General features: G+C 59.4%; 1 protein-coding gene across 7 annotated transcripts in view; it reads right to left on the bottom strand.

Moving 5' to 3' along the window:
* IMPDH1 (inosine monophosphate dehydrogenase 1) overlaps positions 1 to 20,963 on the bottom strand; it is a 44,682-nt gene that overhangs the window by 2,082 nt on the left and 21,637 nt on the right. For 4 of the 7 annotated variants that reach the window (XM_078376781.1, XM_078376783.1, XM_078376784.1 and 1 more), the window contains 13 exons: positions 17,454 to 17,502; positions 13,833 to 13,934; positions 13,268 to 13,342; positions 12,792 to 12,998; positions 12,314 to 12,401; positions 11,367 to 11,566; positions 10,464 to 10,552; positions 9,777 to 9,883; positions 8,760 to 8,903; positions 7,664 to 7,808; positions 6,447 to 6,590; positions 4,611 to 4,694; positions 1,007 to 1,023 (listed from right to left, as the gene is read on the bottom strand). In XM_078376781.1, coding sequence (XP_078232907.1) covers positions 1,007 to 1,023; positions 4,611 to 4,694; positions 6,447 to 6,590; positions 7,664 to 7,808; positions 8,760 to 8,903; positions 9,777 to 9,883; positions 10,464 to 10,552; positions 11,367 to 11,566; positions 12,314 to 12,401; positions 12,792 to 12,998; positions 13,268 to 13,342; positions 13,833 to 13,934; positions 17,454 to 17,502 — 1,451 coding nt within the window. Of the gene's footprint in view, positions 1 to 1,006; positions 1,024 to 4,610; positions 4,695 to 6,446; positions 6,591 to 7,663; positions 7,809 to 8,759; positions 8,904 to 9,776; positions 9,884 to 10,461; positions 10,553 to 11,366; positions 11,567 to 12,313; positions 12,402 to 12,791; positions 12,999 to 13,267; positions 13,343 to 13,832; positions 13,935 to 17,453; positions 17,503 to 20,963 lie in introns of all 7 variants that reach the window. The other 3 variants (XM_073002347.2, XM_078376782.1, XM_073002352.2) reach the window with 3 other exon arrangements.

The following is a 20,963-nucleotide window of genomic DNA, read 5'->3' as shown; positions in this document are numbered from 1 at the left end:
AGGAGGCAGGAGGGCAGAGGGGGGGTGAGCAAGGCTGGGCGTGTGACAGACCATGCCAGGCATTGGGCAAGTGGGCGAAGGGAGTCACGCGTGGCGCTGGTCGTGGACTGGAGTTGGCGCTGGCTGTGGAAGGTGCGGGGTCACCTGTGAAGGATCAGCCCCCGTCGGGGTCTCAGCCGTGGTGGCCCCCACCCTACAAATCTCTGGGGAGGGGGCTGCCTTTGACCCACCCCCCTCCACTGCAAAGCCACGAGAGCCACCGCCCTTGGGCCCCCTCCTCCCGGCGCTCTTCTTCTCTCTCCCAGGAGGGGCACCTCAGTCCCCCAGGAGGTCCAGCCCTGGCCACGGTGGCTTAAGCCACGGAAGAGAGGAGCCCCAGCGAGGCCTCCTGGGACTGGTGAAGCATCACCCCCCCCCCCAAGGCTCTCCTCTCGCTGGTGCCCCATCCTCTCCTTCCAGGCAGCTCTTTAGGAAGCGGGTGGCACGACTACTCTTGAGGAGGAACTGGAATTTTCCCGTTCCAACGTTTTTACAGTTTTCTATCATCGCCACGTTTTGCTGTGTTTGCCACCCGGAGGATCAGCTTCACTACTAGTGGGGCAGGAGGAAAAGGTCACTAAAATAAACAAACCAATCAATAAGCAGCTCTCCATCTCTCTCTCTCTCTCTCACACACACACACACAAACACACACTCTGTGGGGCATCTGCACCATCCGGCCCTCGCACCCCCCTACAAACTTTGCTCACTGCAAGGACCTTGTGGACCTTTGGAGGCTGTGAAGGTTTTGGGTGGGGGGAGCTTGCAAAGCGGAGGGGAGAGTGGGGGGGCTGTGCAAAGGGAGCCTGCCCAGAGCCTCCTGTCTGCCCCCCCCACTGTAAACGCCTGCCCTGATGTGGGGAAGAGGGAGAGGAAAGAAGGCAGCAGCGACTGACCCACAACCCAGACAGGCAGGGGGGCAGAGGTGTGTGGGAGGGGAATGGACCTGCCGGTTCCCGTTACTTACATGGCAGAAACGTAAAGCTACAGGAAGGCCGAGAAGGCGGCGTGGGTGGGAGAGAGAGAGAAGAGGCGACAAGGTCAACGTGCTCCTGGCCAGGACAGAGAAACCCAATCCCCACGGTGGACGGAGGGGAGCAAGCCCTCCGGCTGAATCAGCATCACTATGGCCTTGCGTGCTCCCCCTCCCCCCCCCCGGCAGTGCCTGTGAGCCCCCACCACCTCAAAGCGCAACAGCCTACAGGGCGCTCAGTCCCAGCCACGCCGCACTACGAAGCCTGCTCGAGAAGCGCCTACCACGACTACTACGGCCCCAGCACCACCACCACCACCACCCCTGCCCCAAATGTCCACTCCACCCACTGGCAAAGAAAGCCGCTGCCCTGCATGGGGCAAATGGCAGGGGAAACAAAGGGAACCCCCCCTCCCCATAGCCCAGCCACCCCCCCAGGTAGTCACTGGCCCCCAGGTCCCTCCACCGAGAGCCCCACTTAGAAGTGCCCCCTCTCCCCAGGCAGCCTTCCCCTCCCGACAGCAGGCCACCTCTCTGCCCCCAAGGCCAGAGTTTCGGCAGCTCTGAGAAGGCTTTGCTTTCAGAAATGGCCTCCCAAGGAGGGCACCTCGTGGCAAACCCAGTTTCATCCGAGCAAAGCAAAAAGCAAAGCGCCCGGCATCGTAAACCTTTGCTGCTGGACGCTGCCGCTGGGAGAGATGGCGTTCAAGAGGGGGACTCCACCGGGACTCTGCCCGGGGCCGGCCGGCCAGTCCCAGGGAGCTGGAAAAGCTTGCCCAAGGCTCTGAAGAGAACCCCTGGACGGATCCAGCCCGCAGCCACGGGGACGAGGCCCCGACGCTTGGAGGCCGGCTGCCAGGAGGAAGGAGGGTGGCGGAAAGGGCGGCTGGACCCTTCAGCCTTTCGCTCTTTATTTAAAACTATGGACGCAGATGAAAGAGAGAGAGGAAATTTTAAAAATCAGAACAAACCAAAAACAAAAGACGGAGAGAGAGTTAAGCCCCCGGGTAACCGGGACAGCCGCCGCCTCTGCCAGCTTTGGACTCTCCTGTCAATTCCGGGACCGGGTGGGGGATCTTTTCTGGGGTCCCCCCAGCCACCGCAGGGACCCCCTCCACGCGTTGCTCCGTTCCGTGACACCCGTTCAGGAACAGAAGGGAAATCTTACGCAAAGACTACCTATTTGGCATTCCTTCTGCAGGAGAGACCCCTGTTTCCATGGAATTTTTGACAACGTCTTTGTGGGGGGGGGGGGTGGAATGAGGAAAGGAGGCGGAGGTCAGCGGAGGGAGGGAGGGAGGCAGAACCTAGGGAACAGGGAGTGCTGTCTGCAGGGTGGGGGGGGGTGGATGGACAGAAGGCAGGGCGGGGTGCCTAACCTCCCCTCCCCTGCCCCAGCCACACAGTGGCCCCTGGCCACGCTCTGTGGCTCCTGATGCCTCCCTCACCAGGGGCGGCTGCTCCTCTTCTCCTGGGGGATCTCAGACCAGCCCCCTCCCTGGCTGGAAGGCAATCCCATCAAGAAGACCCCACAGAAGCAGGGGGAGCCGGCAGACACAAAGGTCGGCCCCCACACCTGTTTCACCCGTGAGGCCAGTCCTTCCTACGTAAGAAAAATGGGTGCCATTTCACGCTGCTTCCTGGGGGGGGGGGGATTTTACGAAGAGCCTATCATCTACTCAACTCTGCACAGGTGGAGGGAGGGGAACCCCGGCTGCCTTAACCAAAGAAGTTCTCTGGCAAGGTCAGGGGGCCTTCTGGGTGGGTGGGGTGGGGAGCCTCTGGAACAGGCCTCCGCAAGGAGGCTTTGGCGGTGGGGAGGGAGCCTCACCCGGGGGGGGGACATTTCTGGGTGGAAGGCGCTCCATCTCCAGTCTCTCTCTCCTCATCTCCTTCCATGCACTCTCCTGCCACTTCCGCTCCCCCCCCCCCCCCCGCAAACTGCATCCTGTGGATTATTTACAATGAAGGCAGTGGGGAGTTTTCAGAAGAGCACCCCAGCATCTTTATGTTCGGCTCTCTTTCCGCCCTCACAACCCCCCCCAAAGAAATTCCAAAGAGCCAGTATGGGAAGGCACGGGGTGCCCCCCTCAAAGCTGCACCCAGCCCTGTCTGGGCATGGAAGGGAGAGACGAGGCAGCAGGAGGCTCCGGACCGAGGGGACCTCCCCGCCCCCCCACTCCGCCACCGTCCCGGGCCACCTTCTTAGCAAAGGCACCCTCTGCCACCCCCACCCCACCCAACCCCAAACCCCTCAGCCTCTGACATGCTCTTGGCCGGGTTCAAGGGCCGCCCCAGCAGCTGTTGACATTTTTTTGGGGGGGGGGGCTCTCTCTGCACAGCACAGGAGACGCATTTCTGAGCTGCAATGCCTGCCTCTCCGGGTTCTGCGCCGAGGGTCCTGCAGAGCCACCCCTGGGGCCGGCCTGCGCCCTCCGGGTGGGGGCAATTCCTTAGAGGGAAAGCAGGCTCCACCGCAGCACCAGGAGGAGAGGCAGGAGCAAACTGGGTCGTTCCCCCCCCCGCCAAGAAGACACTTCTGGAAGGGGGTCACCAAAGCTGCAGGAGGCTCAGGACTCTGCTCCCCCACACACACACACACACGACACTGCAATGAGCCAAGCCAAGAGGGAGAACTGGCTCTCTTCCTCTGTGCCCACCCACCCCCAACCTGTCCCCCAGCTTGGCCAGCACCTTAAATGGGCCGAGGAGCTGAGGGCCCTGGTTTCCTCGGTTCGCAAGAGGCCTCTTTGAGAAGCGAGAGCCCGGCTTCTCCCGCGGGGCTGTGCAGGAACCTCAGAACAGGCAAACCCCGGGCAAGAGGGCTGAATGCCCCCTCCTCCTGCCTTCCTCCACCTGGGTCCCCAAACCAGCCAAGTGTCCGGTTTTCTCCTTCATGGAAGAAGCGCGGGGCTCAACGCGAGCTCGGGCATCACCTCGGGCATTTCCGCCCAGGCAGAAAATCCGCCAGTGGAGACGTCACCCTCGGGCCCTAAGGAGAGTCCGGTCCCTTCCCTTTCCCCCCCGTCAAGCAGCTCTGACCGACCAGCAGTTTCAGCTCTTCTTTAGGCACCACCTCCTTTGCAGAAATTTGGACCCCTCCCTTTGGCTCCTACGCTCTGGAGCATCAGAAAACAAGGCCGCTCCACCTCCTACACCGCTGCCCTCCAAATACCACGGTCTATATGCGCGCACACACACACACACCCCACTTCTCTCCTCCAGACCAAAAAGGCCCCGATCCTCACAGGCCTTTCCTATCCGGGTCACACCAGTCACGCTACAAGCAGGAAAAGGGACAGAGGTGCATGGGGGCGGGGGAGGTTTCCCTCTCCAAAGGCGGCCCCCACTCCCATGCCCTCCACCCCACCCCTCCTCACACCCACGGCTGCCCGGTGGCTCTCCTCTCCCTAGATAAACCCCAGAAAGGCAGGAGCCGTCGTGGGTCCCCTGGTTGCGTGAGGGCAGGAAGGTAGCCTGGGAGGGGGGAGGACCGGAGGAGGGGAGAGGGACACCAGCCGAGCGCCCGGGAAGCAGCGAGGGAGGGAGTCAGGCGAAGCCACGATCCAGGGGTGGAAGAGGCCAAGGAGAGACTTACGAGTGGAGACTGTGCACCCCACCCTCGATCTGGGCTGACATGGTCCGCTTCTCGAACTTCAGCTCCCCGGAGTACATCATGGCCCTGGCAAAAGGGAGAAACAGACAGGATTGGGGGACTCCTCCTTTGCCGGCCGCATCCCTCCTCCTCCTCCTCCTCCCGCCGAGCCTCCGTCCTCCCCTGTGCTGGCAGGGCCTGCTTGCAGGGGTTTGGCCGCAGCCCCGTCCCCTGCCACCCCTCTGCCTCCACTCCCCCTCCAACCGCTCCTCCGGAAAGGCCCCAGCTGCCCTTTCAGGTGGGTCGGCCAAAAGGTGAAGGCGGCCTTTCAGAAAGGCCCCAACCCGCTCCGACTCTGTGCTTCGGGAAGGAAATCAGAACGTTTAGAAATCAGCTCGTTTAAAAGAGTCTAGGATTCTGGCAATTTTAGAAAACTACAGCCGGTGTGGCTACTAATCTTGACTCCCAGGCATGGGACTCCCTTGTTCAGGAGCAGTCTACCTCAAAGAGCAGCAGAGACTCACCAAGTCTCATACCAGGGAGACCAGGTCACACAAGGAAGGCTCAGTTCACGGGTTTCAGGGGGACCCTCGGCCGGCCACGTTTTGAAAGAGAGGGGCTAAGGCAGCCAGAGAGGGGGAGGGGGAGTCAGATCCGGGGGAAACCGAAATGGCCCTCCGTCCAAGGGCCACCTCTGGCCACAGTGGGATGGGGCTCTCGCTGACGGCGAGCGGCTACCAAGCCTAAAGCTGCAAAGCACGTGGAGGGCCTCTTGCACCCTGACGTGGTGAGGAATGCCCTCCTGGGCACCCCCGGGCATGTGCCAACACAACGGAAGAGCGAGAGGGAGAAACCCTGCAGGCCAAGTGCTCGGAACTGAAGCACCTGCCCCCCTCCCAAGGCTTTCTACAGGCCCCCCCCCATCCCACAAAACCAGTCTCTCTCTCTCTCTCTCTCTCTCTCTCTCTGAAGGAGAAGGAAGTGAGACGTTCAGAGAAACTGACTGACGTCTCTCTAAGCGCAGAGGCAACTAAATGCCACCCGCCCGCCGCCTCGTCGTTATCTCCCTTGCCCGCCCGCCTCCTGCCCTCACCGCTGCCGCCCCCGCCCGTGTGTGTGCATGACAGCATCAAGGGACATCTATTTTGCACTGACGGCTCTGAGTCACAAAATGACAGCCCGCTTGGCGGCTGCCAATCAAAAAGATGCTACTTTCACATCTCCCTTCCTCGCCCCCCCCACCCGCCCACCCTCCGCGTTCCAAACAAGGAGACGGAAGTGACAGGAAGGGTCTCCGCAATGTCTGTGCTGGGGCGGGTGGGGGCCGAATTGCGGGGGGCGGGGGCGGACTACATCTCCCAGAATTCTCTACGCCCAAGGGAGGCCAAGAGGGAGAAGGCCCCTCTCTGTGCCCAAGCGATGAGGTGGGCAGCAGCACATTGCCTGGCAGAGTCTGCCACCCTCTTGTTCCCCAGCATAGAAGGGATGCGACCCCACTCTCCAGCCGGCGCCCCCCCCCCGGCTTCTCCCTGGTTCTGCTGCCACCGCAATGCAAGGGCTCTCCCTTCCACCACAGCCAGCCGGGACGTCTGGAAGCCAGGGCCATCCATTGCCCCCCACCCCCACCCCCTTGCAGGTCTTTGGGGCTCTTGCCCGGGCCGGCCATGGCTTCTCAGCGCTGGGCAGAGAAAGGGCTTTCCCACAAGCGTCTGGCCCCTATGCCCTGTCAAATCAACCTTTTTGGACAGAGGGGGAAGGAGGGAGGGAGGGAGGGAGGGAGGGAGAGAAGAGGAGCCCCTCTGCCCCCTTGGCCAAAGGGCTGCCCAGGCACCGACTCACCGCAGAATGGAGAGGCTCTTGGCGCCAATGTCCTGGCAGCCGTGCTGGATGCCAGCAATCAGGTAGGGCACAAACTTCTGGATGGAGCCCTTGTCCTGGATGGAGCCCGACACCCCCTGGACCACCTTCACTTTGTCCCCCTCGCTGGAAGACGGGAAGGAGACAGAAGGGGAGGGACTGAGCCTTTCCGGCTCCGAAGAGTGGCAGAATAAGAAATCCCCGGTTCGAATCCCACCTCCGGCGCAAACCGGCCAGACAGCTTTAGGCAAGGCCCCAGGTTTTTCCTCCCCCACCACGCCTGCCATGAGTGATCCAAGGTACCCGCTGCTGTTTAATTATGGCAAAGCAAAACAAAGGGAGAAATTTGGGGCACCGTACAGAAATCCCGAGGGTTCTTACAAGGCGAGAGAATACTGTGGGAGGGATGAATCTCCCTGACCCCCCACCTGACACAAAGCAGCCCTAGTGCCCACCCTCTTCCTGCCAACACGCCCTGGGGAGTCTCCCCCCACTCCTTCCACAGGCCAGGCCAACAACACCCCCCCCCAGCTGCCTCGCCAGGCGGGCAATGGATGGCCTTCTAAGAAGCTGCACCCTCAAGTGTGGTCTGTAGAAGCCATGCAAGGGGCCGAACAATGCCCTCTTCCATGTTTGGGGCAGGAGGGCTGGTGATCAGACCCAATTTCCACCCTGCCTTCCCCTCTACTCAGGGGGCCCCGCACCCCAAATCCCTCCACCCCATGGGAAGACAATCCCACGAGCAGGCAAAGGATTTTTGCAGAGAGACTCAGTGCCTGCCCCTCGCCAAACAATTCTCTCCTCTTCCAAGCATCCAATGCCCAGCTTTTTCCAGCCCTCCTTCCGTTGTGCTGCAAATAAATGGCTGGCTCCCTCATGCCCAGGTGCCCAGTCCCCAACCTGTCCACTCTGGGGGCACAGAAAGAAGCCCCTCCACTCCTGGCCCTAGCAGATCCCGCACCCCCTGCCATAGTCCCACACACACGCCCCCCCCCGTCCCATTAACTCAGCCACACCCATGCAGCCGACATGAACCGTTGCCGTTTGCCCGATGGGCAACCTGTGATGGCGAAGCTCCTTGGGCTGGGGACCCGGCCCCTCTGGCGCTGTCAATCCCCACCCACCCTGGAGGAGTACAGCCACCTCCCCTGCCCCCCCGACCGCGCCTCCTCAGTGCGCCCCCCCCCCCCAAACTGCACCTGAAGTAGCGCTTCTGGCTGCTGCTGCTTTTCTCCATGGCGTCCAGCGAGCCCATGCCGCGATACTTCTTCAGCCGCACCCCATCCGAGAAGAAGTACTCGCCTGGGGCCTCCGTGGTGGCGGCCAGTAAGGAGCCCATCATAACTGGGAGGGAAGAGGAGAAGGCAGGAGAGAGAGAGAGTGGGAAGGAGGAGCGAGGGGGCCCGGAAGACCTGCTCCGGCCAGACAGAAGCCTGGCTTTCAGTGGCCGGGCACAACTCCCAGAGCCCGCGGGGGTGCACCCCACGTAGATCAGTGGGCAGATCCAGCTGGCAGAGCCAAACCAAGGGCACCCACTGAATCTGCGGGATATATGCATTACATTCTAGCTCACCCTTCAGCCGGGGTGAGGGGCCAGGCTGAGGTCAGCAGGCCCGGCTGGAACCAAGGGAGCCCACCTCTCCACCCTGACACTAAGGGCCCTCTTTCTCAGCCCAGATGACCTCACAGGATGGCCGGGAAGATAAAGGGCTGCAGGGTGGCCGGACACCCAGTCCCAGGCTCTTTTTGGAAATGAAAACAGACGGGGTTCGAAAAGCAGGACCTGCAGGCCAGGGCAGGGAAGGAGGGAGAATGTCCTGCGTAAGGACAGGAGAGAAAGAGGGCTCGCCCGAGGGAAGCCCGTGCGGTCAGCCGGCTCCTTTCCCCCAAAGGGAGAAGAAGGGAACCGCCAATACATGAAGATGAACCAGCCTTGGAAGGCCGAGGAGCGACACGTCAGAAAGCATACATCCGGGCACCTCCCTCAAAGGAAACCAGCACACCCACCCTTTGGCTTCTGAGTCCTGAACGCCGACATCCCCTGCAGAAAAGACCCAGGGAGGCGGGGGGGGGGCGGGAGCTGCCAAGAGGGGGCAGAACGCCCTGGCTGTCTTCTACAAGCCCCACCGATGTCACAAAAAAAAAAGCCCACGGGGCTTCTGGCTGGTGGTCTCTCTTACAGGACCAACACTTTCCAGGGTTTTACTATTTTGGTCGCTTTCTCTCTTCTCCTAACCTTTAAAAATCCCCCCGGCTGGTTCCTTTCCGCCTTCTTTCTTCCCCAGCCCGGCTCACCTGTCGACGCTCCCAACGAGAGGGCTTTGACCACGTGGCCCACCGTTTGGATGCCGCCGTCGGCAATCACGGGCACGCCAAACCGGCGGGCGTACTCTGCCACTTTGTACACGGCTGTGCCTTGGGGCCGGCCACACGCCATCACTGCAACAGCCACATAGAGTGAGCAAAAAAAAAAAAGGAGTGTGTGTGTGTGTGTGTGTGTGTGTGAGATGAGTTCATTTTTTTTCAGTCCTGCACCCTCTGTGTCATCCCCAAAGGACCCCCAGGGACAGAAAACAGAACTCCAGATCTGCCAAATTTGTCCCTCCCCAACCTTACCCAGTTCTGCCATAACAAAAATGATCAAAGGAGATTTCAACGTAAGAGGCACAATGTGAGCTATAGCCAGAGAGGAAGAGACCCAGAGAATCTTCCTCAAAGTCCGTCCACCCACCCTGGCCAAGCATTCCTGTTTAAAGAGCACCCACAGGGACCAATCAGAGGCCAGAACGTCCACAAAACCACCAGTTATGCCTCTGCCCACTCTCACTTGGGGGAGGGACTTTGGGGAGATCACACACACACACACACACACACACACATTCACTATCAAAGGACGTACACAAAAGCCAAAACCTATTTCTAAGCTTGGAGAAGCAACGGCTGAAATCCTGTTAGGTGCTTACACAAAAAGTGTAACTTTTAGCATCAGTCTGGCAGCAGTTCAGGAGTTCCCTGTGAGTCTTGTCTGTTGTCATGTCACTCAGCCATCCTTACGGAGATTTCTTATCTTACAGCACACTAACGCTAAAAGTTACGCCTTTTGCGTAAGCGTGCAACAGGATTTTGGATCCTGTGTCCCAACCCACAAAGCAGTTCATTTACTATGAGAGACAGACAGGACGCCCCAGGGTTTACGACGTCAAGTTCCAAGCCAGACAAGGACCCTCTCTGGGCCAGGGGATGCTGACCCACAGATGAGAGGTCCTGGCCATGGGGCCGCCGCCCTTCCCAGCTCCCGCCCAGGGGACTCACCTTCCTGCGTGATGCAGATGGAGCCACAGCCCATGCCGACGCGCAAGGCATCCACGCCAGCGTCGATGAGATTCTTGGCCTGGGCCGCTGTCACCACTGGGCATCCAACAAGAGAGAAAACCAAGGAGCTTATGAAATACCTGGCCGGAGGGGGAGCGTCATTTGGGTGGGAGCGCCCCGGATGAAACCAAGCGGCTCAAGGCTCCATCTAGGGAGAGAGGGTCTGGCACCTGAGGGGCAGGAAGCCCCAGACAGGCGTGGTGCACTGTTGTCTGGAAAACATGATCCCAAGCAGAAAAGGAGGGTTTGCTGGGGGTGGGGGTCCCCCTGGGGGGCAGCAGGCTGTGGGTTGAGAGCACCTCTTCCACTGCCTGGCCCAGGAAGGCTCCCTGGGCAGGTGCCAAAGCTCTGGGTCCCACATCATGCCAGCAAGCGCCCCCCCTGCTATCCGCCCCCCCCCCGTGCAGCTATCAGGGATGGTCCCTTCCGGCTGTTTGGACTTCAAAGCGCTGGGCTCTCCGTCAATTTCCCTCCCTCTCCCCTCCCCCTCCCCCGGCTGCTCTTGCATTTCTGACACTGATTGTTGGCTTCCCTTTCACCCCCCCCCCCGCATCATCATTGGGTGGGAGAGCAGGGTGGGGGGTGGCGGCAGGGGACTACTTCTCCAACCTCCCCAGATGCTCACCATTGCCCCCAATGACTTGCAGCTCTGGATATTTCTGCTTAATGTAGTGGATCGTGTTGATCTGATACACGGAATTTCCCTGAGAAGAGTCCTTTCGGGGGCCGAGGGGGGGGGAAGCAGAAATGGCGGAGGGTGGGTGGGGAAGAAAGAGGAAGAAAGGGTCCCATTAGAGCAAAAATGTGTGGAAGAGGCCCTTCCCCCAACCCCACCACCCACCCTACCCTGTGCATCACACCGGGACTCCCCTTCCCCACCCCAAAAGAAGAAGAAATGGGGGCAAAGAAGCAAAGAGGGCAACTCCATCCAGAGAGGATCTTTCCCCCAAGCGACTGAGGGGAACAGGAGCAGGAAGGGCTCGGCCAGAGGGATCCCCAGGCAGCGTCCCCCCCCCCGAACGGAACCACCGGATGGGGTCGGCCAAGGGCGGGGAGAAGGAATGCCCCACCCCGGCTTTATTTTTTCAAAGCAGGCGCTCCCATCTCTTTCCCAAAATAAAGACTGGCCTTGGGGTGTCGCCAGACCCTCGCCCACCGCCAGCACCCGATCCCATCTCGGTCCCTGAGGCTCTGGACGTCTGAAAGACCAGCCCCAGAAAGGAGCCACAGCAGCTAAAGAGGGAGCAACCGGACGCCGTGCAACCGGGACGGACGTGTCTGGGACCTGACGTTCCCTTTCACCCCTGGCAGCCCCCGAGGCCTGCCACGGAGCTCAGGAAAGGTCTCTGCCCCCACCCACCCACACGCTCTGCGCCCCACAGGATTTGGCCACAAAGGAGGGCCCAGAAGGCCGTAACGCAACACCCTACTGTGGCCCTATGGAGTGCGCTCGGCCCCTCCCGACACCTCCCGGGCAGCATGAGGGGAGGGGAGGGGAGGGGAGGGGAGGGGAGGGGAGGGGAGACCCACCAGCACCACCACGTCCACCCCCGCCTGCATGAGGAGGTCCAGGCGGTACTTGTCGTCCTCGCGGGTGCCGACGGCCGCCCCGCAGAGCAGCTGCTTGCGCGAGTCCTTGGAGGCCAGCGGGTAGTCCCGGTTCTTCTTGAGGTCCGTACGGGCAATGATGGCCACCAGCTCATCCTCATCGTTCACTATGGGGAGCTTCCCTGGAGGGAGAGCACGGGCAGCGGGGGGGGGGCGAGCAGAGGAGAGAAAGTGGACCGCTTGGCAAGAGGCGGGCAGGATCTGGCCCTCCCAGAGAGCAGCACGATTCCTCCACAGCCCAGCTCTGCTCCCCAGTCTCTCTCTCTCACACACATACACACACACACACACACACACACGTGGATGCCACAGGGGGAGGGAGGCACAACGGAGAGGCCCTGTGCCAGGAGTGCTCTGCACCCCACCCCACCTCCAGCGACTGGGGCCCACACCAGAAGGGTGCAACCCAAATCCCATTCATGCTGTCCAACCACCTCCTTTCCCAGGAGGGAGGGCAGAAGGCGCTCTTGCCCTGCCCGTTCGCACGCCAGCAACTAAGCGGGGGACCACAGCTGGATCCTGGAAGGTTATAGTCGACCCGTTACTCCACCCCCTGCATCCAACCCAGAGAACGACCCCCGTGGCCCACAGTCCAGTGTCCTGGGCAGGGGAAGGACGGGCAGCCAGTGGGGTTTTCCTGACCCATGGAGAAATGGTGTGTGTGTGGGGGGGGGGGTGAGAGCATGAAGAGGCGTGCCTGCCAAGAGTCCCAGAAGGACACTCCGCTTGCCATGGGGGGGGGATGGGCAACGCGGGGGGCGAACGGCAGGTCACACTGGTAGCCCTGCCCAGCCCGGCCGCGGCCAGACCCACCGTGTCCCCCAGGGAGGAGCCTGCCGTGCGTCAGCGGTGCCTCCCACGACGGATACCTTTTTTGCTCCGCTGCAAGATCTCGTTGGCTTCCTTCAAAGTGACCCCAGCGGGGGCCACCACCAGGTCACTCCGCTTGGTCATGACCTGCACTCGGGGAGAGGAGGGGAGAGAGCCTCAGCCAGCTTTTCCCAAGCTGTCTCCCCCCCCCCTCGGGGCCCATCCTGCCTGCCCCCAACCATCCAGAGGGTACCAGGAGACTCCAGACAACCCCAGCCCCCTCAGGGCCCCCCAAGGGGGCCCTGACACTGAGGGAAACCCAAAAGGCGCCACGGCTGCCGGCCACATCCTCAGCTGCTGGCCACGAGCCCCACAGAGTCTCCTCCCTTGGGAAGACGCGCCACCCGCAACACCCGCCCGCCTGCTCCCTTCCACAGTGGCCTCAGAAGCCCTCTGATGTGGGGGGGGGAAGGGAAGGGGGTCCGAATCAACGAGGGATGCTCAAGCGCCCCCGCCCACCCTCGCCCCCCACCTCACCTCGCTGAGAGGGGTGCCATAATCCTTCTCGGAAAGGAAGTCGATGTCCCGGGAGGTCACGATGCCCATGAGGCTGCCGCCCATCTTGCCCGTCTCGGTCACCGGGATTCCCGAAAAGCCGTGCCGGATCTTGGCCTCGAAGACATCGCCCACCGTGTGCGTCGGGCTCAGCACCACAGGGTCCGTGATGAAGCCCTGCTCAAATTTCTGCACCACGAAGAGGGAAGGGAAGGGGGGGGGAAGCAAGAGAGCTCCCAAGTCCTTTCTTAGAAGAGGAGGTCCCTTCATCCCCCCCCTCCACCAGTAGGCCCCACCCCAAGGAGGCCACTCTGCAAAGAGGAAGAGTGGATCCTGACCGCCCCCCTCCCAAAACGCCAGGCTGGCTGTGCTGCGTTCCTCCATCACCACCTCAGGTCCTTCAGGGCGGGGACGTCAATGCTGGGCAGGCAAACCCCCCCCCTCCCTCTGACACTCACCTTCACCTTACGGACCTCATTGGCCTGGAATTCAGGGGTGCAGTTGTGGTGGATGATGCCAATGCCACCCATAAGCTGCAAGGGAGAGCAGGAATCAGGAGGCAGGCCAGAGTCACCGGCCAAGAGAAGCAGGGTACCAAGAAACTGCCCAGCTCAACCCATCCGCCCTGATGCCCAGAATGTGTCCGGAGCTGGGCCAGAAAGATCCCGGCCAGCAAAAGGCTCCACTCCGGTGAGTATCCCCTACGCGGTCAATAGCCAATTGGACCTGAGTCTTTCCTTCCCTGCCAAGTAGAGCCACGGGCGACCAGCAAGACCTCCCCCCGCAGAGAAAACCATGAGGAAAGGGTGTAGCGGAAGCAGCTTCTCTGAGCATCCTACGGCGAGCCTGAGCGTGGCCGCAGGTGCGGAACAGCAGTCAGACTTTTCTCCTGTCCTCTCTAAAGCCTGATCCTCCTTGCCTTCAATGCAGGCCCCCTCCCTCCTGCCCCAGACAGGCAATGAAGGGAGTCACCCAAATGCTTATTCCACGAACGCCCACCCCCATCCCCCCGCAAATGCTCACCGCCATTGCAATGGCCATGTCCGACTCTGTGACCGTGTCCATCGGGGAGGAAATGAGTGGCGTCTTCAAGGTGATCTTGCGCGTCAAGGCGGAGGTCAGGTCCTGCAGAGAAGGACGAGGAGGAGGATATGTTCGCTGTGCAGGGCACGGCCCCGCAAACTACCATTTAGAAAAACACAAAAAGCCACCAGCGCCACCACCAAGAACCCTGCGGTACTTTGGAGGCAGGCGACACACCACACAACGTAACCGCTCGAGAGCCGTTGCCACAAAAGGGAGTTCCCACAACCAGTGAATGAGCCTCCCGTGGTGGACCCTTGACTGATGATGCTTGGAGAAGAGTTTCTGCCTTATTATAACTTCACAATTGCTTCTGTTAGGATGAGCAAGGATACAATATTGAACAGCCAGGATTTCCGACATTCTGCTGTATAGTAAAAGCCCAATTGATTGCGGGAAAGTGGGCCACAATCATGTATTCGTCCTCCCCCAATAGTACAACAATTTTTATTTATTTATTTATTTATTTATTTATTTATTTATTTATACATACATACATACATACATACATACATACATACATACATACATACATACATACATACATACATACATACATACATACATACAAAACAATAAAACAAGGTTACTCAGGTTCCTGCCTGGTCTCTGGAAGGGGAATATTATATCTCATTAGAGGAAAAGCAGAGACTATATGGGAACCCTGGATATATGCTGGGAAAGAGACCTGGAAGACACATCCTTTGGAATTACTCATTTGCTGCCCTAACTGTGTTTCCTACACAGCTACGAATTTCCTTACCCCTGTTGCTGTTGCTATATGTGTTTGCATACTGATCGTCTCTGCTAGCTATCATAACAACCGCTTTCCATGCTGCCTGGTGTATTTTTAAAGGCAAAGTCTTCACTGTTAGCTTCGCCTGGTGGACTCTTGACCAATACTTCACATTAAAATCCGTAGCAGGAAAACTCTTCCTCAATGGTGGCAAGAAGACATAAAAAGGAAAAGCGCGGCTAATGTGGCAGGAGAACGATCTGGGGGCAAAGGGATGCACCCAAGGCCCAAGAGGGCGTCTGTATCACAACCAGGAAATTTCCCCAACTGGAAGCAAACTCCTCAACAGGCAAGTCCCTCGGCAGCTCAGGTCCTGGAGCCGACCCGGTCGCTCCCCCTCCTCATTGGCTCTCTTGCCCCCCCCAGGCCCTTTGAGAGTGTGCCCCCTCTGCCATCCTCACCCTAACGATGATGATGATGATGATCCATCGACTGGCATTTCTCACTCCCACCGACCCCCTTCCCTTCCCTTCCTCAGCCTGACCTTCACCAGCTCAGCTGGCGGATTAGTCAACCAGGCAGTTTGGCCTAATTAGCTCTGACGAGCTTATCCCCTCAGCACCAGATTCCGAAGCACCCGACACGTGCTGCTTTCCACCCCGTCAAGTAATTTGGGTTCCCGCGTGCAGCCCACAAACACTGCCACACAGCCCTTTCCCCTTGTAGAGAAAGTCAGCCCGGCTGAGCATCCAAATCCCACTTTCTTTTCCGAAATAAGAAGAGAGAGAGAGTCAGAAAGCCCGTTCCCGTTACGTGGAGGTTTTGATAAGACATGTCTCCCGTTGAGATTACAATGAAGGCTGGGGGGTGCCCAGTGGGGGGGGGGGGAGCGGAAGGAGAGTGGTTGATGAAAGGGGGGGGGTGGATTTGAGGAACTCATCCTTGCCACAGACCACCAAGGGACCAACCTGATCAAGCAACACGTTACAACCTGGGCAAAGACCATCCCGGGCTTGCCTTCAATAAAAGCAAGGTAGAAAGGTGTGTGGGGTTCTTTTTTTTGGGGGGGGGAGCAAGGCTTACTCAGGCTCCAGCCCCGCCCGATCCCTCAAACAGCATTCAATTCACCTGGACAAACCTCTCTGCTTCTTCCCCACCTGTGTTTCTTCCAATGACATTTTGCCTCATTTGGCAGTTCTGGAAAACCCCAAAGCTTCCCTGCACCCTGGAGCTATGGGGGAAGAAGCGGGGCGGGGGGGGGGGGAAGAAGCGGGGCGGGGGGGGGACTAACAGAGGCATGGCCCACCTGTGGGAGGCGGTTCCTATCTCATCCTGGGGGGGACCAGGGCGCCTCACCTCCTTTGTATCCCTGCCATGACGTCAAGGCGGCACTAGGGGGCAGCAGAGATTCACCCAAGGGAGCATCATCTACCCCCATCCATGACCCCCCCCCCCCGCCCCGTCTCCATCTAACCCAGTCAGGCTTGGGGGCCAACACACAGCACAGTCTCCTCCCCCCGGGAACATTCCATGGGGAGCGCATGCGCGCGCCATAGACAAGGAGAGAGCCGAGGGTGGGCCAACACCATGGCGGGGGCTCACCCCTGCTTCTCAGGTGGCACGCCAGTCGTTCTCTGTGGCTACAGCCTTCCCTAGAGGGTGCGGAGGTGCCCAAACTCTAGCACACCTCTGCCAGGCTGGAACGGGCACCCAGCCTGGCAAACCCAGCAGGGTTGGGCAACGCAGCCGCCCCGAGGGGACACCTCCCCCCTCCCAGCAGGGACCCTCTTTCTCCCAGCCCTGGAGGGAAGGCCCGGCTTGCTCCTGCCGGGAGGTCCCCCAGCAGGGGCACAACATTGAGACCCCGGCCCCGGCCCCAGGATCCGTACGCCAGCCCAGCTGGCCCGGGAAGAGAAGGGGAGCGCTGGGCAGAGATGTCCCTTGGCAGGGTGGGGTTCGTGGGGTGGGCCCCCCAAGTCCCCGGGAGAGATTCCTGGGAGTTCCAGCTCATATACTGACAAACCCCCTACATGTCACTCACACGGAGCAAGATCCCTCTCCTGCCAAGGCTGCCTCATGCCCGGCTCCCTGCCCAAGACAGGAAGCAGTGGTGGTGGGGGTGGGGGTTTTCCTGGAGAAGGGGGTCCTCTCTCCATGGAAGCAAAAGGACCGCGTGGGTCTGGGGGCTGAAAGCCCCAGAATTCTGCCCATGCATCTCTCTCTCTCTCTCTGAAGAGGCAACCTTCCTCGGCAGTTGCTGTCGTCGTTGCTGCCCAAAGTCCTGGGAGTTGGGAGTCCAAAGAAACAAAGGGGGGGGGAAGAGTGACACCCCCCGGCACACCCCGACTGAGGGGACTCCAGGGTGAAAAGAGGAATCGGGGGGGGGGGGGACGGGGCTCAGTGGCACAGCAGCTGCTTTGCACCCGAAAGGGTTGAGACCCAGGGCCTGCAATTCAACCAGGTCTGTGCACAACACCCGGGCCAGATCCTCTGGAGGCCCAGCCGGTCCCTCTCGGAAGGCCAGCGGTGGGGGAGCGTGTGGGAAGGGGTGTCAGGGTGCTTGTGTCCTGCCCGGGGCGGGGGGGGGGTTATAATCTCAGCGACATGGGGTTGGCCATCAGGGGAACAGGATGCCTGGGACAGGATCCCTCCTGCGTAGCTGACCACTCCAAGCGCTCTGAATGGCACACCTCCCAGGGAGACAACACTTGGACATGGCAACTGGGCCCATCCTGCACCCACCATCCCCCGCTCGCCCCCCCCACACCTCCCAATACCACAAACGGGCAAGTGATGACAAAGGCCAGCTGAGGACTTGAACTCACCACCTCGTCTGCCGTGAAGTCAATGAAGCCCGGCAGGATCAGGAAGTCGCTGTGCGAAGAGAAAAAAGAAGCTCTCGTCACCCTCATTCCCAGGCCAGGAAAAAACAACCACCACCTTCCCTCTGAGCTGAGGAAAGGGCAACAAAAATGGTCCTGGTCCACCTTGCCTCCCCCTCCCTTCCAAAACTCATGTGCATCCAGAACAGAGGGCCCCACGGTGTCTGGTGCGTGACAAAGGCTGCGCCCCCCCCCACCCCCGGGTTCACTGGTTAGGCAGCGTCTGAAGTCCGGGATGGAGAACCAGACCCGCAGCATCAAAACCACCGAGGGTGGTGGCGGGGGGGGGGGTAAGCCCCGTTATTCTTACTGCAGCCCAAGACGCCAAGCCCGGGGGGGGGGCTTCGCCCGGGGGCATCCCTCCTTCTCCCAAGAGCCACAGGTGGTCGGTCACCTGAGGAAGCCTGGGGGGGGGGGTAACAACAGCGGCCTGCTTGCAAGCAGGTCCCGTTTCCATCCATCTCTACCAGCCGGGTTAAAGCAGTCCAGAGGGTCTCCTGGACGGTCAGGCTTGAGGGAAAAGGGGAGACAGCAGCCGAGGGAAGGGCCCCCCCGGTTGTCGCAGGCAGGCGGCCCTCTCGGGGGGGGGGTGTTAACCGCCAAACAGCGGGAGCAGCCGACCCACAGCAATGTGGCATCTTCTGCTTGCAAAACAGGAGGGCCGCTCCTGCCTGTTGAAGAGGGGCACGACCAGCCCCCCCCCCATTTCCACAAGCTGGCCTTGGCAAGCCACTCTCTCCAGAGAGGCTCCGAAACAGCGTCTCCATCGGGGACCTCAAGAGAGGATGTGCGAGAGCTGCAGCGGGAAAATGCAGTCCTGCCACCCCAGTCAAGGAGGCCGATGAGCCTCTCCCGATTCAGCCGGACCAAGGGCACTCCCACTTGCCCAGGGGTGGCACCGTTTCGCCCGGGGTCTGGCCAGGGGCGGGCCTGGGCTCCTGGCTCGGCACCGCCTTGGGCCACCTGAGGCTGCCCTCCTGAGCTCTGAAGGACCAACCGCTCCTTGATGAGGTGGCCTTTCCTAGGAGAAACCAGGTGCTCGCAGAGGGAGGCTCTGCCCATAGAAGGTCACGGGTTCAAAGCCCGGTGGCTCTACTGATTCCCACCTTGGAGCCACGTCTGCCAGGGTGAGTCGGCTCTTGCTGAAGTGCAAGTAAAAACAGAGAGGAAACGCCACAACTCCAAAGCCAGTCTCCTGGGACCCAGAGGGCCCGTCCTACCATGGGGGGGGGGGGGGCTGGAAGGTCAGCAGCAGCAGGACATGCCAGGGAGAAGCAGCAAGGGGGGGGGGCAACGGAAACACAGCTGCAGGTGCTTTCCACTTCTGACCTGCCCCTCCCCTCCCCACCCACAACCCCCACCCCACTCCAAGGCTGGCCAGCAGCGACAGAAGATGATGCTGTCCCACTGCCGGCCATCTGCACCAGAGTGTCAAGGCTAGCCCAGCTATCAGCCTTCTGTATCCGGGGATGGGGGGGGGGAATTGCCTTCCCTCCCCATGCAGCAAAATCTCTTCAGCCCCCCCCCCCCCTTCAAAGGCCGGCTCTTAATAGTATGCTTACCTTTGGGGAGGGGGGAAACGGTCATAAATTGATGTTTTCACCCCTTCTCCCTACCAAACTGCTACAACAATTTAAAAATCTATTACTTTAATTGCTGAATAACATTGTTTTAAAGCAATTATCAGCATTCTTCATTACTCTTATTCATTACTGGCAGCATCTGCACTGTCCAGTATTGGATTTTCTTTAATTAACGATTTTACAAATTAATTCTTCCCCTTGTTCCTCTCTTCCCAGGGCAGGACGTCATCAAGGCCATTCTAACTTTGGACAATGAGCTTCATCCAAACCAGCTCCCCCCTGTCGTCCGTCCCCCCCCGATTTCCTTCCGGCTTGAATGACCAACTTGAACCATCTGCTCTTCTCGTTTCTTATGACGTGGCCAACGTCTGCCAATTTCCTAGGTTTTGCTTGTTTTGCAAATTTCCTGGTCTCCACTCACTCCCTTTAGTTTACTACCTTCACGGATCACCCTCCTACTGCAGAACTGCGAAACCGAAAATACACCCCCCACCCCACCCCTCCCAGTGCTCATTCTCAAGACAACTCGCAAGTTTTGGTTTCATTATATTCCTCGACTCAAGAACGTTATTTCAGGCTGTTCTGACGTTCTTGCCGCGATGGCGACAGCCAGCCAAGAAGTCAGAAGAAGCCTGAGATCTGGAAGGCCAGCAGTGAAGAGACCGGATCAAAAGGAAGGCTAGACCAGGGCCATCCACGCTGTCAAGATGTGAAAGTGGGATGGGAAATAAAATGGACTCATTTGAAATGTGGAATTGGAGGGATCCGTCCTCTCGACACCACAGACCAATAGAAAGACAACTGGTGTCCGGACAGAATCCAACCTGAACTCTGTCCAGAAGCAAAAATGACTCAGTTGAAACCATCATCTTTTGGAAGCATCAAGAACAGATGAGACTCCCTGGGAAGGATGATGATGCTGGGGAAAGCAGAAGGCAGCTGGAAAAGCATGGAGGGATGACCTGCAGAGGACTGCCTTCAAACACAACCGGATATGGGTAAAGCCCCCCCCCCCCAATCGGCTGGTGGCCTTTTATTAGGCTGCAGCTGCTGGTCTAGAGAGCCTGAATTCCCCAAGCAGTTGTGCTGAGTCAGCAACCCACAATGACAACAAGCCAAAAAAAAAAAAAAAAAAGGGAAGGAAAACCCTTTAAAAAAACCCAAACCAACACACACACACCCCAACCTTTCTGCATTCAAGGCATGAAGCAGAGTTTGCACGGAAAGGGAAAGGCCTCTCTCTTTTTTGGCTCAAATTTTTAACCAACCTGGGGCAGTCACCGCTCAGCAGCGCCTCCCTTCCAACACAAGCCTTTGTAGAAAGAGACAACCTACCACCAACCATCCTCTTGGTCGCTCAAAGGGTAAAACAGAAGGGGGGGCACCAGGTGATAAAAGACAAGGAACATTGACAAGACCAGCTATTCCCCTCCCCTGAAACAACAGAAACTCTTGCCCCCTTCTCCAAATTTTTTAATGTCTCCTCTGTGCAAGTGAGCAGGCAACACGCAAAGCCCTTTGCCTTCATTCACCCAAGGCTCACAGGCATCTAAGACGGTCGCGTGCTTGCAAGAGTGGGCGCCAGTTCTCTCGCCTTTTCGGATACGCTGCCACAGAAATCAACTTTCTTCACGGCAGTTCCAACGCCCTGGATCCAGCTCCTGGTGAGAGCTCGGCCAGCGCCCCCCCCCCCGCCCAACACTTAAGAAGAGGCTTTGAAACACATGGTGGTTCAGAGAAGCCTTCGATGACGTTCCTGCCTGATTTTATATCTGATGTTCGGCCTCTCCTTCCGCCTTATCTGACAAATGATATTAAGCCTCCTGTAGCATCATTTATAGTCTCTTGCTTCTATTTATAGCCCTTTTGC

Source organism: Pogona vitticeps, chromosome 5 (genome assembly GCF_051106095.1).
Source record: "Pogona vitticeps strain Pit_001003342236 chromosome 5, PviZW2.1, whole genome shotgun sequence".
Classification (NCBI taxonomy): Eukaryota; Metazoa; Chordata; class Lepidosauria; order Squamata; family Agamidae; genus Pogona; species Pogona vitticeps.
The sequence above is the reverse complement of the archived record's forward strand: the minus strand, read 5'-3'. Positions and strand labels throughout refer to the sequence as shown.